At 48.0% G+C, this 11,758-nt stretch overlaps 1 protein-coding gene and 2 gene segments (V, D, J or C); all 3 read right to left on the reverse strand.

Moving 5' to 3' along the window:
- Window positions 1–11,758, reverse strand: part of LOC117072417 — a 293,342-nt gene that overhangs the window by 11,445 nt on the left and 270,139 nt on the right.
- Window positions 1–11,758, reverse strand: part of LOC117072418 — a 372,247-nt gene that overhangs the window by 1,962 nt on the left and 358,527 nt on the right. The window contains 1 exon segment of the C gene segment in view: window positions 4,337–4,376. Coding sequence covers window positions 4,337–4,376 — 40 coding nt within the window.
- LOC117072419 (M1-specific T cell receptor beta chain-like) overlaps window positions 3,766–11,758 on the reverse strand; it is a 339,687-nt gene continuing 331,694 nt past the window's right edge. Inside the window, exons 6-7 of the mRNA XM_033192584.1 lie at window positions 4,472–4,522; window positions 3,766–4,000 (exon numbers count right to left, since the gene is read on the reverse strand). Coding sequence (XP_033048475.1) covers window positions 3,912–4,000; window positions 4,472–4,522 — 140 coding nt within the window. The 3' untranslated portion in view covers window positions 3,766–3,911. The remainder of the gene's footprint in view (window positions 4,001–4,471; window positions 4,523–11,758) is intronic.

Below are 11,758 nucleotides of genomic sequence, written 5' to 3' on the forward strand. Positions count from 1 at the left end.
GATCATCTATCCAAATAATTTATCTGTGTAGCTTCATTCTTCAAAGCCTTACTTGGTGCATGGCTATGTAATCCTGAAACTTGAGGTAGGAGACTCTCATTAGTGGCATAATTACAATAACTAAATTGATTTTTTCTAATTACAATTTTCCTTTTTAAAATCAAGATGTATTTATTTGTCTCGTGGGATAGTAATACATATGAGAATTAGCTTTTCTTTTCTAGAAAAGACACTTTTCCATTACCTCTGACTCCCCCACCTGCCCAGCACCTTTTTAAAAAATTTTCTTTTCTTGCACGTAACCCTCTTTAAAGAGCCAAACCTCGTCAATATCTGATGGGATGGTCCACATTTCCTCCTCCCCTGGGGCACAGGAGGGTGTGGTAGCTTGTCCAGGATGGCTGAAATCCCATGGAAGCTGATGGTCATGGGATTAACCCTTTCTTCTCTCAGAGTGTCCAGTAACCCTGCCTGGCCAGGATTGGAATCCATCCACAGCTAAGCTTTGCATTTTCAAAAGTAGTGCAAGCTAGACTATTGAGTGTGAATGAACCACAAAGTCCAAGGGCCATTTCAGTAGAAGGCTCACACTGCAGAGCTCTGGACCCTTTCACATGCTTGACAGAGGAGAAAAAGAATTTCTGGGATCATTGGAATGAATGATCTCATCTGAAGACACATGAGGAGTGGAAGAGACCACAATTTACCATGCCCTTTGCTTAGCTCTGTTCCAACCATGAGAGTGGGCTTTTGGTGCAGAAATGTGACAAGTCTAGATATGGGTTCTTTATTCAAATTTGGGAAAGATTTTTGATGGGAAAATTGAGATGCAGGTTTGGAAAAAGGCAAACCCTGTGACCCAGTGATGATAAACAACAGGAGTGAAAAGGATTGTCACCACAGGTTGAACCCTTTACGGAATCCTTTACAAAGAATTTTCATATAAGTTAGTCCCTTCTGTTTCTATGTCTTAGAGAGAAGGAGGTAGCTTAAGTTGCTTTTCAAATTGCACACCTCCCCCACCACAGCCCCTTGAACCCAGGCCTTTGAATCTGGTGATTTGTACTTTCCATTCAACTCCCTGGTGTGTGTCCCCACCTACGCGAATGTCTGCCCAAGCCCCTAACCTTCGGTAGACCCTGTGCATCCCATTCCTCCATCCTTGTCTGTGTCTCCATCCTAGACCTCATGCCATCCCAGCCCCACTCCGCCGCCTGTCCGCTTCCTCCCCAGCATGGGGAAGGCTGTACTAGGGCTTCCTGGTGGGGCCTTTATGCTATTATTCCAGCATAGATTCTGAGGCTTAAGAAAATGAAGTCTCAGCCGGGTGTGGTGGCTCACGTTTATAATACCAGCACTTTGGGAGGCCGAGGCGGGCGGATAACGAGATCAGGAGTTCGATACCAGCCTGGCTAACACAGTGAAACCCCATCTCTACTAAAAATGCAAAAAGTAGCTGGGTGTGGTGGCAGGCACCTGTAATCCCAGCTACTTGGGAGGCCAAGGCAGGAGAATCACTCCAACTCAGGAGGCGGAGGTTACAGTGAGCCGAGATCGTGCCACTGTACTCCAGCCTGGGCAACAGAGCCAGACACCATCTCAGAAAAAAAAAAACAAAATAGTCTCCTACCCATTTTGTCTTCTTTACACCTTATCTGTTGCTAAGATAATGTCAGTTTCCAGTTGTAACGCTCTCTTCAGACCTATCTCCCAAACCCCTGCCAAGCACAGGGCACCTCAGAGACTCCCTGCCGCTCGCCCAGTGCACAGGGACTTCTGCCCTCAGGCTTCAAGAGCAGCCCTGAAACCACTCGTCTCCCCAGCCTGGTCCCCCGTGGCTCATGAACCTTTAAACTGCCTCAGGAAGACATAGAAGCGTCCTCTAAGACTAGTAGAGAAAGAAGGAGGAAGATAAAGGCATGAGCAGAGTTCTGTGCTGGAGGCTGACAGCGGGGAGGATCTTAAGATAGAAGACAGAGCTAGTCACCAAATGGAGTCAACAATGCAGAACTGGAGTTAGAATGGGAAAGAAAAAAAAAGGAGAAGATGCAATTTAAAAAAGGGAAAGTAAAACAATATATCCACTAAGAAAGTAGAGATGAGAAGAGTCCCAGAAAACAATGAAAAGAAGAGCGAAAAAACACACAGCCCTGAAGACTAAGCAAGGAGCTCTACAGCTGAGGAGCTGCAGCCAACACAGCAGAGCAACCAGCTGGAAGAGCTCCAGGGAAGGGAGGAGAGGCCACAGCGCTCCAGGTAGGAAGGGGTGACTCTGACCTCCATTCTTGCATCCAATTCCCTTCCCAGCAATGGTTCATTGCGGTCAAACCCAGGCACCCCCGAGTCAAGAGTAGAGCCCCCATACCTGTCACAGTGAGCCTGGTCCCGTTCCCAAAGTGGAGGGGCGAATTATAGGAGCACAGCTGCAGAGGCTTAGATAAAACCCACCTGGAGATCTCCAGCCAGAGGCAAGTCTTAGCTCCCTGACAGCAGGATGGCTGCCTTTCTCTGCCTGGATTCATGGCTCTGGACTAAAGGGATTCTGTTAGGAAAAAGGCCTAAGCATACTGTGCGACATGAGGCACAAGAGGAAGAGGCTTAGGAGAGGCAGAGCCATGAACATAAGAGGGAGGACGAGCCGAGAAGGGAGTGAGGAGGCAGATTATGGACTGAAGACTCAGAGAAGAGAAATAGAGGAGTCAGTCAAGACACACCAACAGGGAAGGCAGGCACAGCTCTGTGGAACTCCACAGGGTAAGAGATTTCACTCAATCCTCCTCACCAGTGCTGGAAGGAGAAGCAGAGAACTGTGCCTCCAAGGGACAATGGCCCTACCACCCTGGTTCTGCAACTTACCTAGGACGGAGAGTCGAGTGCCATCTCCAAAATACTGGGGCTGATTGCTACACAGTGCATCATGAGTGTGGCAAATCCCAGAGGAGCTGGTGCGGGCCCTTCCTTCCAGAAGCTGCTTCCACACAGCACTCCTGGGGCCCCACCACACACTCCATTGACCCACATTTTCTGAGCTTTTCTTGGCTGTGTTCTCAGTTTCTGCCCTCCCCAAGGAGTCCTCCTGGAACTCCAACCTTATGGTACACTATCCCAAAAGAAGCCTTTTACATACCCAAGACAGAGAGCTGGGTTCCACTGCCAAAAAACAGTTTTTCATTAGTTGCACAACATTAAAGACTGGGAGGAAAACCGCCACCTGCTGCCTTCCACTCCTGCCTCCCCAAGTCCACCTGCCAGGTCCTCTCCTGTTCCTTAGTAGACTTTTAACTCTGGTAGGTAGAGGGGTAGACAGTGGTACAATCCGAAACGCAGTGGTTAGCAGACCAGTGAGGCCCCGTGTGATCCCCCAAGTTCCCTCTTCTGTGACCTTCTCCTTTCTGTGTGAGGGAGAGAAATGGCAGGACCGTGGTGGTAAGGTCAGAGGCTCCTTTATCTGTCATGGCCATGACTGGCACCCTTCAAGGAGACAGAAGATGCTCAAGGTGACCCCTTCCAAGCTGAGTCTACCCATCTCTCAGTAGGGGAACATAACTTGGCACAGGCAGTCTACAAAAGTGGAGAGGGAGGCTATCCCCTTCTCATCTCCCTCGTAGATCTTCCTGATAAAAATACACTTTAACCTAAGCACTGGAGACAAGGCTTTGTCTGGATTCCAGCCCCTTTTTGCAAGTTCCCAGCTGTCCAGTCATGACTTACTCACCTACAACAGTGAGCCGACTTCCCTCTCCAAAATATACGGTGTTTCCAGAACACAGCCTCCCAGGGCCACTTCAAAACCTACCAGTCTCTGCTGAGCACAGCTGGGATTCAGGCAGAGGTTGGGAGTTCATGGAACTCTTCCCTTACAGAGACACCAGCTCTGCTTCCAGCACTCTGTGTTCCCTTCCAGAGCTTGCTCAAGACCCGGGCAGGTGACAAAAAGAGACACAGAGTGGCCTCCTATAAAATCCAGCACAAGAATATACGAAGAATCTACAGAGAACCTCTGTTAGTGAAGCAGATAGATGGAGAGGTGTTGTGACTCATTAATTACCCACTGGGCTTTCTCTGGCCTCCCCTATCTCAGGGCACTATGAGGAGAGGCACCCTCCCCTTCCCTTTTCTGCCCCATCAGCCTGGGCTCAGCTCTGACTCTGCTCAGAGCCTCTGGGAAGCCTGGGTGGATTTGCCCTTACAGGGAGCCTCTTCTGAACTCACTCCTGGGACATGAGATGACGTCTCCCTTAATCTGGCCCCAGGAGCTGGGATCTCCGTTCTCTTTGACATTTCCCAGGACAGAGTCCTCCCTCATCGCACCCCTCCTAGAGACCCCCAGCCTTACCTACAACGGTTAACTTGGTCCCTGAACCGAAGATGTAGTCATAGTTAGCACATAAGAATACAGCCACTCTAAAAGGAAAAGTGGACCCACTTTTCCCTATGACAGATCTGCAAAAGTACCTGAAAAATGCCTTACCTACAACTGTGAGTCTGGTGCCTTGTCCGAAGAAAGCTTCAGTGTTCACACAGTGACAGGGGTCAAGGTGAAAATCACATTCAAGGCATAGATGGGGGAGAGGGCCCTGGCAAGGGTGGAGGACAGTGAGCTAAGAAATCTCCTCCTGTGCTGTATGGGTATTGCACAGAAGAACACTTTGACTTTTGCTTTTTAGGACCATGGAGAATGACAGAGTCCATCCACAGGGTCCTAGGTCCTTTTCTCAAAGGACACCCCATTCATGCACCCTCTCTGAGGGTCCATCGAAAGGGAAAGGGCGTGGCCTACAGAGGATGGCAAGGCCCAGAACCTATGACTCCATCTATAGATAGCCCTGACTTCTTCCCAAATCCTCTGGAGAGCTGGTCACCTCCAGTGAAACTTCCACCTGACTGTCTCAATTTTGTGGGGATCAGGACCCTCCTTGAGTCCTCCACTTGAGAGGTTCCTGAGGCATTCTTCTTATGTCTGAGTTCTCTCTGCTTGGAAAGCTTTAGTTCTCATCTGGGTCTGTCCTTGTCCATGGTCTTGGTATGACATGTGATCAGGAGTGAGGTAGAGGCATTCTGAACCAAATTGCATTAAGACCTGTGACCCAGGAGGAAAGAAGAGGGACTCTGGGAGTTGGGACCGACAGAGAGGTTTTTGTAAAGGTTTCCCATAGAGTTGAATCATTGTGGCCCCCCTGTCCCCACAATGTTACAGCTTTGTACAAAAAGCCCCTCCCATGGGTCCGCCGCCAGAGCCTGGGAGAAACCACCAAAGCAGCTGCTCCTTTGAGGGGAGTGGAGGGTGGGTGACATCACTCCCCATTGTGCAAGTTGGTGGTGGGGTATGGACCAGGCCGGGGGCTTCCTTCCCACCTCCAGGCACTGTTCTCAGGACGTTTTGAGGTCCTTAGAGCTGGATGTCTTTGTAAGGCTGTTTGGCTAAGGGGCTGGTCTTCTCCAGTACCCACCCCTCTCCAAGCTGTCACCATGTTGGGGCACCTCCCTGTAGGGAAGCCACAGCCCCCGTCACTACCCTGGCCCTACCCCGAGGCTGTGTGTCACTTGGAGGGTTTTAAGCTCTGAGTTAAAATCCAGAAAAAAAAAAAAAAAGACAAGCTTAACTACATACTGATGACACACTTGCATGGTAAAATATAAACAGAATCAAAATATACATGACAATTTGGGAAAAATATTCCCAGTTCTCACCATCAGGGCTAATCTCCTCAACATATGGTAAGCTCCTAAAAATCAATAAGAAAATAACCCAGCAGCCCGATAAAAATGGGCAAAGAGTAAATTGTTCAGAGAAAAATAAATACAAACGGTACCTAACTATCAGGGGGAAAAAAATCACAATAAGAAATGTAAAAAAAAAAAAAAAACTTCATCAAAATACACTTTTCACTAATTTGACTGACAAAATTGAATTATATGTCCATGAGTAAGGGACTGGATAAACCGTGATATGGTCACACAGTGGAGTAATATTCAATGCTAAAAACGAATGGAAATATTTTATATTGCTATGGAAAAATTCTCCAAGATACATTATTAACCAGAAAAGAGAAAGTCGCAGAATAGCATAACCAGATGCCACCTTTGTCTAACAGAGGGGGGAAAAGAAGAATTATACTTTTGTATTTACTTGATTTTGTATACAGAAACACTATAAAGATACAACAGAAACTGACAAGAGTGATGACCTATTAAGAATGAGTGGAGTAGGCCGGGCGCGGTGGCTCATCCCTATATCCTAGCACTTGGAAAGCCATAGCAGGCAGATCACCTGAGGCCAGGAGTTCAAGACCAGCCTGACCGACATGGCAAAACCTCATCTCCACTGAAAGTACAAAAAAAAAAAAAAAAAATTAGCTGGGTGTTGTGGTGGGTGCCAGTAATCCCAGCTACTTTGGAGGCTGCTGAGGTAGGAGAATCATTTGAACCCAGGAGGCGGAGGTTGCAGTGAACAAAGATCGTACCACTGCACTCCAGCCTGGGCGACACAGTGAGACTCCATCAGGAAAAAAAAAAAAAAAGGAAAAAGGAAAAGAAAAAGAAAAGAATGAATGGAGCAAACAGAAACAAAGTGGAAGTAAGAGTTACATTTCCCCGTGTCAAGGTTACTGTGTTGTTTCCATTTCAGGGTCATATAGCTCTATTGTCTACTGAAAGTCAAACTTAACTATTTTAAAAAACAAGAAAATTTGGCTTTAAATAAAATATGCTACTTTAAAAACCTACTTGTTTAATTTACAAAGTCATTTTTTTTTGCCAAAGAAATGTATGTATGAAGGTATGTATGAAGTCATGTAGACTTTATGTAAGAAGCTGTTTCCTTGTCCTAAATTTGCTCAGTGGGGACTTAAATACTTGGACAACTGTGAAAAATGCAGATTTCTGAGTAGTGTTCATGACCTATTGAGTCAAAATCTCCAAAACTGAGTTTACTTATTTATTTATTTAAATAAACAACCAAACAGAAAATTACCCTGGGTGTTTCTGTTACAATGCCAGGCTTGGGACCCACAGCTTGTCCCCTGACTAGAACAGGGCAGAGGTAAGCCATGGTGAACATCAGACCACAGTCTAGGAGTGCCATAAGTTTGGTGCCAGGGCATGGCCCTTAGAACTTAGGGAAGAAAGAAAAAAAGGAGATGGTATATCCAAGGCATTAATAGTGATGGACCTCGCAACACGCGACCAAAAACCCGCATAAAAAGTTGATTGCAGCTGGGTGCGGTGGCTCACACTTGTAATCTCAGCATTTTGGGAGGCCGAGGTGGGCGAATCATGAAGTCGGGAGTTCGAGACCATCCTGGCTAACACAGTGAAACCCCGTCTCTATTAAAAGTACAAAAAATTAGCCATGCGTGGTGGCGCGCACCTGTAATCCCAGCTACTCGGGAGGCTGAGGCAGGAGAATCGCTTGAATCTGGGAGGCAGAGGTTGCAGTGAGCCGAGATCGCACCACTGCACTCCAGCACCTGGGCGACACAGCGAGACTCTGTCAAAAAAAAAAAAAAAAAAGTTGATTGCTTTCATCCATTGGAATGTGTCAAAGCCTCTTCCCAGTACCTTTCCTAATTGAAATGCACAGTTTATTTTGATCTATTTCTGCATGTTTTCCTGCCTTACTTATTTTGATCTATTTCAGCATGTTTTCCTGCCTCTTTTACTTATCAATAATTCATCCTCCAAGTTAGCGTCTTTTAATCACCTAGTGGGGGCCCTCCTTCGGACTGGCCTTATAAATAATAATACCACTCTGTCTTGGCAACATGGCTTTTTAAAATTCCGATGGAGTTTGTCCCAGTTTTGCCTCTCTGGACGGTATGCCCAAGCGCACATGGAGCGTTTTTTCCATAAAAGCCTGTAAAACCAGTTAGGCAGGTATCAGGTTGGGGGTCATTCATCCATGTGGGCAGCAGGGGGCAGCCTTTCCTTATTTTTTGAGACCTAAATACCTGCAATCTGAGCTCCGCCACTTGAGGGGGCGAGAAGAATGCGCAGCGCGTGGTGGGGCGAGGACTCGGAAGAAAGCAGGGTTACTCCTGCACCTCTGTGTCCGGGGCAGGTGGGAGACCGGGAGAGACGCGAAGAACATTTTACATGTGCAATTATTGAAAGCTTTCTGGCATGTTCATTTCAACCTAAATTCCTTGTTCTCAGTTGAGGAACTGAAACCCCAAGAGCCCAAAATGAGTTGCCCAATGATGAAGAAGCACCGCGCCCCCAAGACTCCTTAAATTCAGGGGATGCCGCCAAACCCTGCCCCTCCGTGAAGCCGACCTCCTGTGGCCAGACTGCCGGGCTCCCAGCAGCCCTGTAGCGTGGATAAACCTCTTAAACTCTGTCTCATTATCTGTAAGCTGGGAAAAATAATACCTACCTTGTGGGGTTGTGAGAATTGCATGCGATAGTGAGTGTCGGGATTAATCATGGTGCCAGAAGAATCAGTAAAGATGTTAGTGACTGAAGCCTGGAGCGGTGGCTCAAGTCAGTAATCCCAGCACTTTGGGAGGCCGAGGCGGGTGCATCGGCCGAGGTCAGGAGTTCGAGATCAGCCTGGCAAACATGGTGAAAACCTGTCTCTACTAAAAATACAAAAAATTAGCAGGGCGTGGTGGCGCGTGCCTATAATCCCAGCTGCTTGGGAGGCTGAGGCAGGAGAAACGCTTGAACCCGAGAGGCAGAGATTGCAGTGAGCCGAGATCGCACCATCGCACTCCAGCCTGGCCACAGAGCAAGACTCTGTCTCAAAAAAAAAAAAAAAAAAAAGTTGGTGCCTGTTGTTTTCAGAGAGATACTGTAACTGCCCAATAGGTTCACCTTGCCTACTGTGTAGACAGAGCCGATTTATCAAGACAAGGGAATTGCCATAGAGAAAGAGCAATTCATGCAGAGTAGGCTGTGTGGGAGACTGGAGTTTTATAATTACTCAAATCAAATCTTGCCGTCTCCCCAGGAATTCAAGGATCCAAGTTTTAGAGGATAATTTGGTGGGCGGAGGGGAAAGCAGTGAGTCGGCAGTGCTGATAGGTTGGGTTGGAGATGAAATCCCAGCTGTTTTCTTGTGCTGAGTCAGTTCCTGAATGGGGACCACAAGATCAGATGAGCTGGTTTATCGATCTGGGTGGTGCCAGCTGATCCATCTAGTGCAGGGGCTGCAAAAGATCTCAAGCCCTGATCTTAGGTTTTACAATAGTGATGTTATCCCCAGGAGCAATTTAGGGAGGTTTGGAATCTTGCAGGCTCCAGCTACATGACTCCTAAACCATAATTTCTAATCTTTTGGGAAATTTGTTAGTCCTATAAAGACAGTCTAGTCTCTATGCAAAAAGGAGGTTTGTTGTGGGAAAGGACTGTTATCATCTTTGTTTCAAACTAGAAAGTAAGTTCTTCCCAAAGTTAGTTCAGCCTATGCTGGGGAAGGAATAAGGACAGCTTGGAGGTTAAAAGCAAGATGGAGGCCGGGCGCGGTCCTCACGCCCATAATCCCAGTACTTTGGGAGGCAGAGGAAGGTGGATCATGAGGTCAGGAGTTCGAGACCAGCCAGGCCAACATGGTGAAACCCCATCTGTACTAAAATAAAAAAATTAGCCAGGTATGGTGGTGCACACCTGTAGTCCCAGCTACTGGGGATGCTGAGGCAGGGAAATCACTTGAACCTGGGTGGTGGAGGTTGCAGTGAGCCAAGATCAAGCCACTGCACTCCAGCCTGGCAACAGTTTGAGACTCCAGCTAAAAACAGAAAAAAAAAAAAAAAAAAAAAAAAGCCAAGATGGAGTTGTTTGGGTCAGATCTCTTTCACTGTCTCAGTTACAATTTTGCAATGGCAGTTTCAATACTGGCCTCGGGATGTCTTTACCGTATCCAATCTCAGGTTTTCAGCAGGCATCAGAAGACCTGGAAGATATGTTAAAATGCAGTTTGCTGTCTGGGTGTGGTAGCTCACACCTGTAGTCCCACCACCTTGGGAGGCCGAGGAGCAGGCAGATCACTTTAGCCTAGGAGTCTGAGACCAGCCTGAGCAACATATGAGATCACCATCTCTACAAATAATAATAATATTAGCTGGGTTTATGTTGTGTGCCTGTGGTCCTAGCTACTTGGGAGGCTGAGGTGGGAGGATCACTTGAGTTTGGGAGGTCAAGGCTGCAGTGAGCAGTGATCACGCCGTTGCACTTCAGTCTGGGCAACAGAGCAAGACCCTATCTCAAAAGAAAAAAAAAAGAAAAAATGCCGTTTGTTGGGCCCTGTCCCAGAAGATCTGACTCGGTGGGTCTGGGGTAGGGCCTAGCTTTTGTGCTTCTCCTAAATTCCCAGGTGATTTTGGCTTAGGGACAACTTTTGAGAACAATTCTTCTGGAAGGGTCTTTCTTTTCTCAGCACATTTCCCTCCACTCCATGTTTATTCCTCCACTCACTGGGTGCTTATTACATCCCAGGCTTTGTTAATCACTGGAGATATCGGGATATGTAAGACAAGTTGTACCTGCTCAAGGAGCACACAGTCGATTGCCAGGATGGACACATCTATTGCACCTGAGCACCTAAGCACTTGAGCAGGACTAGGACAGAGGCAAGCAGAGACAGGAGGAGGATGCTTGCCTCAGACCCAAGGGAGGGCCAGCAGGGCCAGACCCAAGGGAGGTGAGGAGAAGGAAGAATCAGGAAGACTTTTCTGAAAAGGGTGAATGGGAGGTTGGGAAGGGCTTCCAGTCTGAGGGTGCCGTAGTGTCCAAAGACAGAGACCAGAGGCACATGGCTTATTGAATGGGCCACCAGGGCTTCTGAGGAGGGGAGGGTACAGGGGAAGAGAGCAGTGAAGAGGCGTGAGACTGGGAGAGGGGGCAGGGGTTGTGCCAGGAGAACCCTAAATTTCCCTAGGGAGCTTGGATTCTAGTTTGTTCATTGTGGGAGGGTAGGAAGCGATGCCATAACCAGGAGCTCTCTGAGAGCAGTCATCTTGCTGCATGGAAGGGGACAATTGGGAGGAGCCCCTCAGGAGGTGCAGGGAGGCAGGGAATGGGTGATAGTGACGGGGGACTGGAGAAATATCAGAGGTCAGCGCTGACGGACTTGTCATCGCCTCAGACCATAGTCGTAGCAGGATGTGAGGTGGGGCACAGAGAGCGTGGGCTTTGAAGCTAGGCAAATGAGGAGTCAACCCCAGACCCACCATCTGCTGGGCGTGGGACGTGGGTAAACTAATAAGCCTCTTTGAACCTGTTTTCTTATCTGTACCGCTGGCTTAATAACTACTCTGGAGGGGAGAGAAAACTAAATGGGAAAATGTCTATACATAGGAATAGTGTAAACATGTTGGTAGTGTTCTGTGGAGGAATAAAAGGCAGACTTCTCAAAAGCACAAGGGATGGAGACCCAGGGATTTATCTTCTCCCCTCCAGACACATGAGCCAGTTGTTGGGCAACAGGGCCAGCAGGATCATCTCTAAGCAGCACATCGGCTTGTGGGGAGTACAGACTGGGTTAGCAGCAGCACATGTGGAGAGGGGCCTCCGAGGAAGCTGAGGTGGTCAGTGCTGGGGTTTCTCTGCATCTGTTTGCTCTGGGTACAGAGAGGACCCTGTGTAGTCAAAGGCAGCAGTGAGGTCTTGCCAAGCATGCCAGCGTGTCACACATCAGCACATTGGGAGCCCACAGAAGTGCCAAGGCCAAGAAACCTCTTTAAGACCACTGTTGTGGAGGGTAGAGGAGGAGAGGAAGGAGAAGGAGGTGGCAGTGCTCTGATGGAGGAGCAGGAGCAGG

The sequence above is a fragment of the Trachypithecus francoisi genome, unplaced genomic scaffold (genome assembly GCF_009764315.1).
Source record: "Trachypithecus francoisi isolate TF-2019V2 unplaced genomic scaffold, Tfra_2.0 Lachesis_group4, whole genome shotgun sequence".
Taxonomy (NCBI): Eukaryota; Metazoa; Chordata; class Mammalia; order Primates; family Cercopithecidae; genus Trachypithecus; species Trachypithecus francoisi.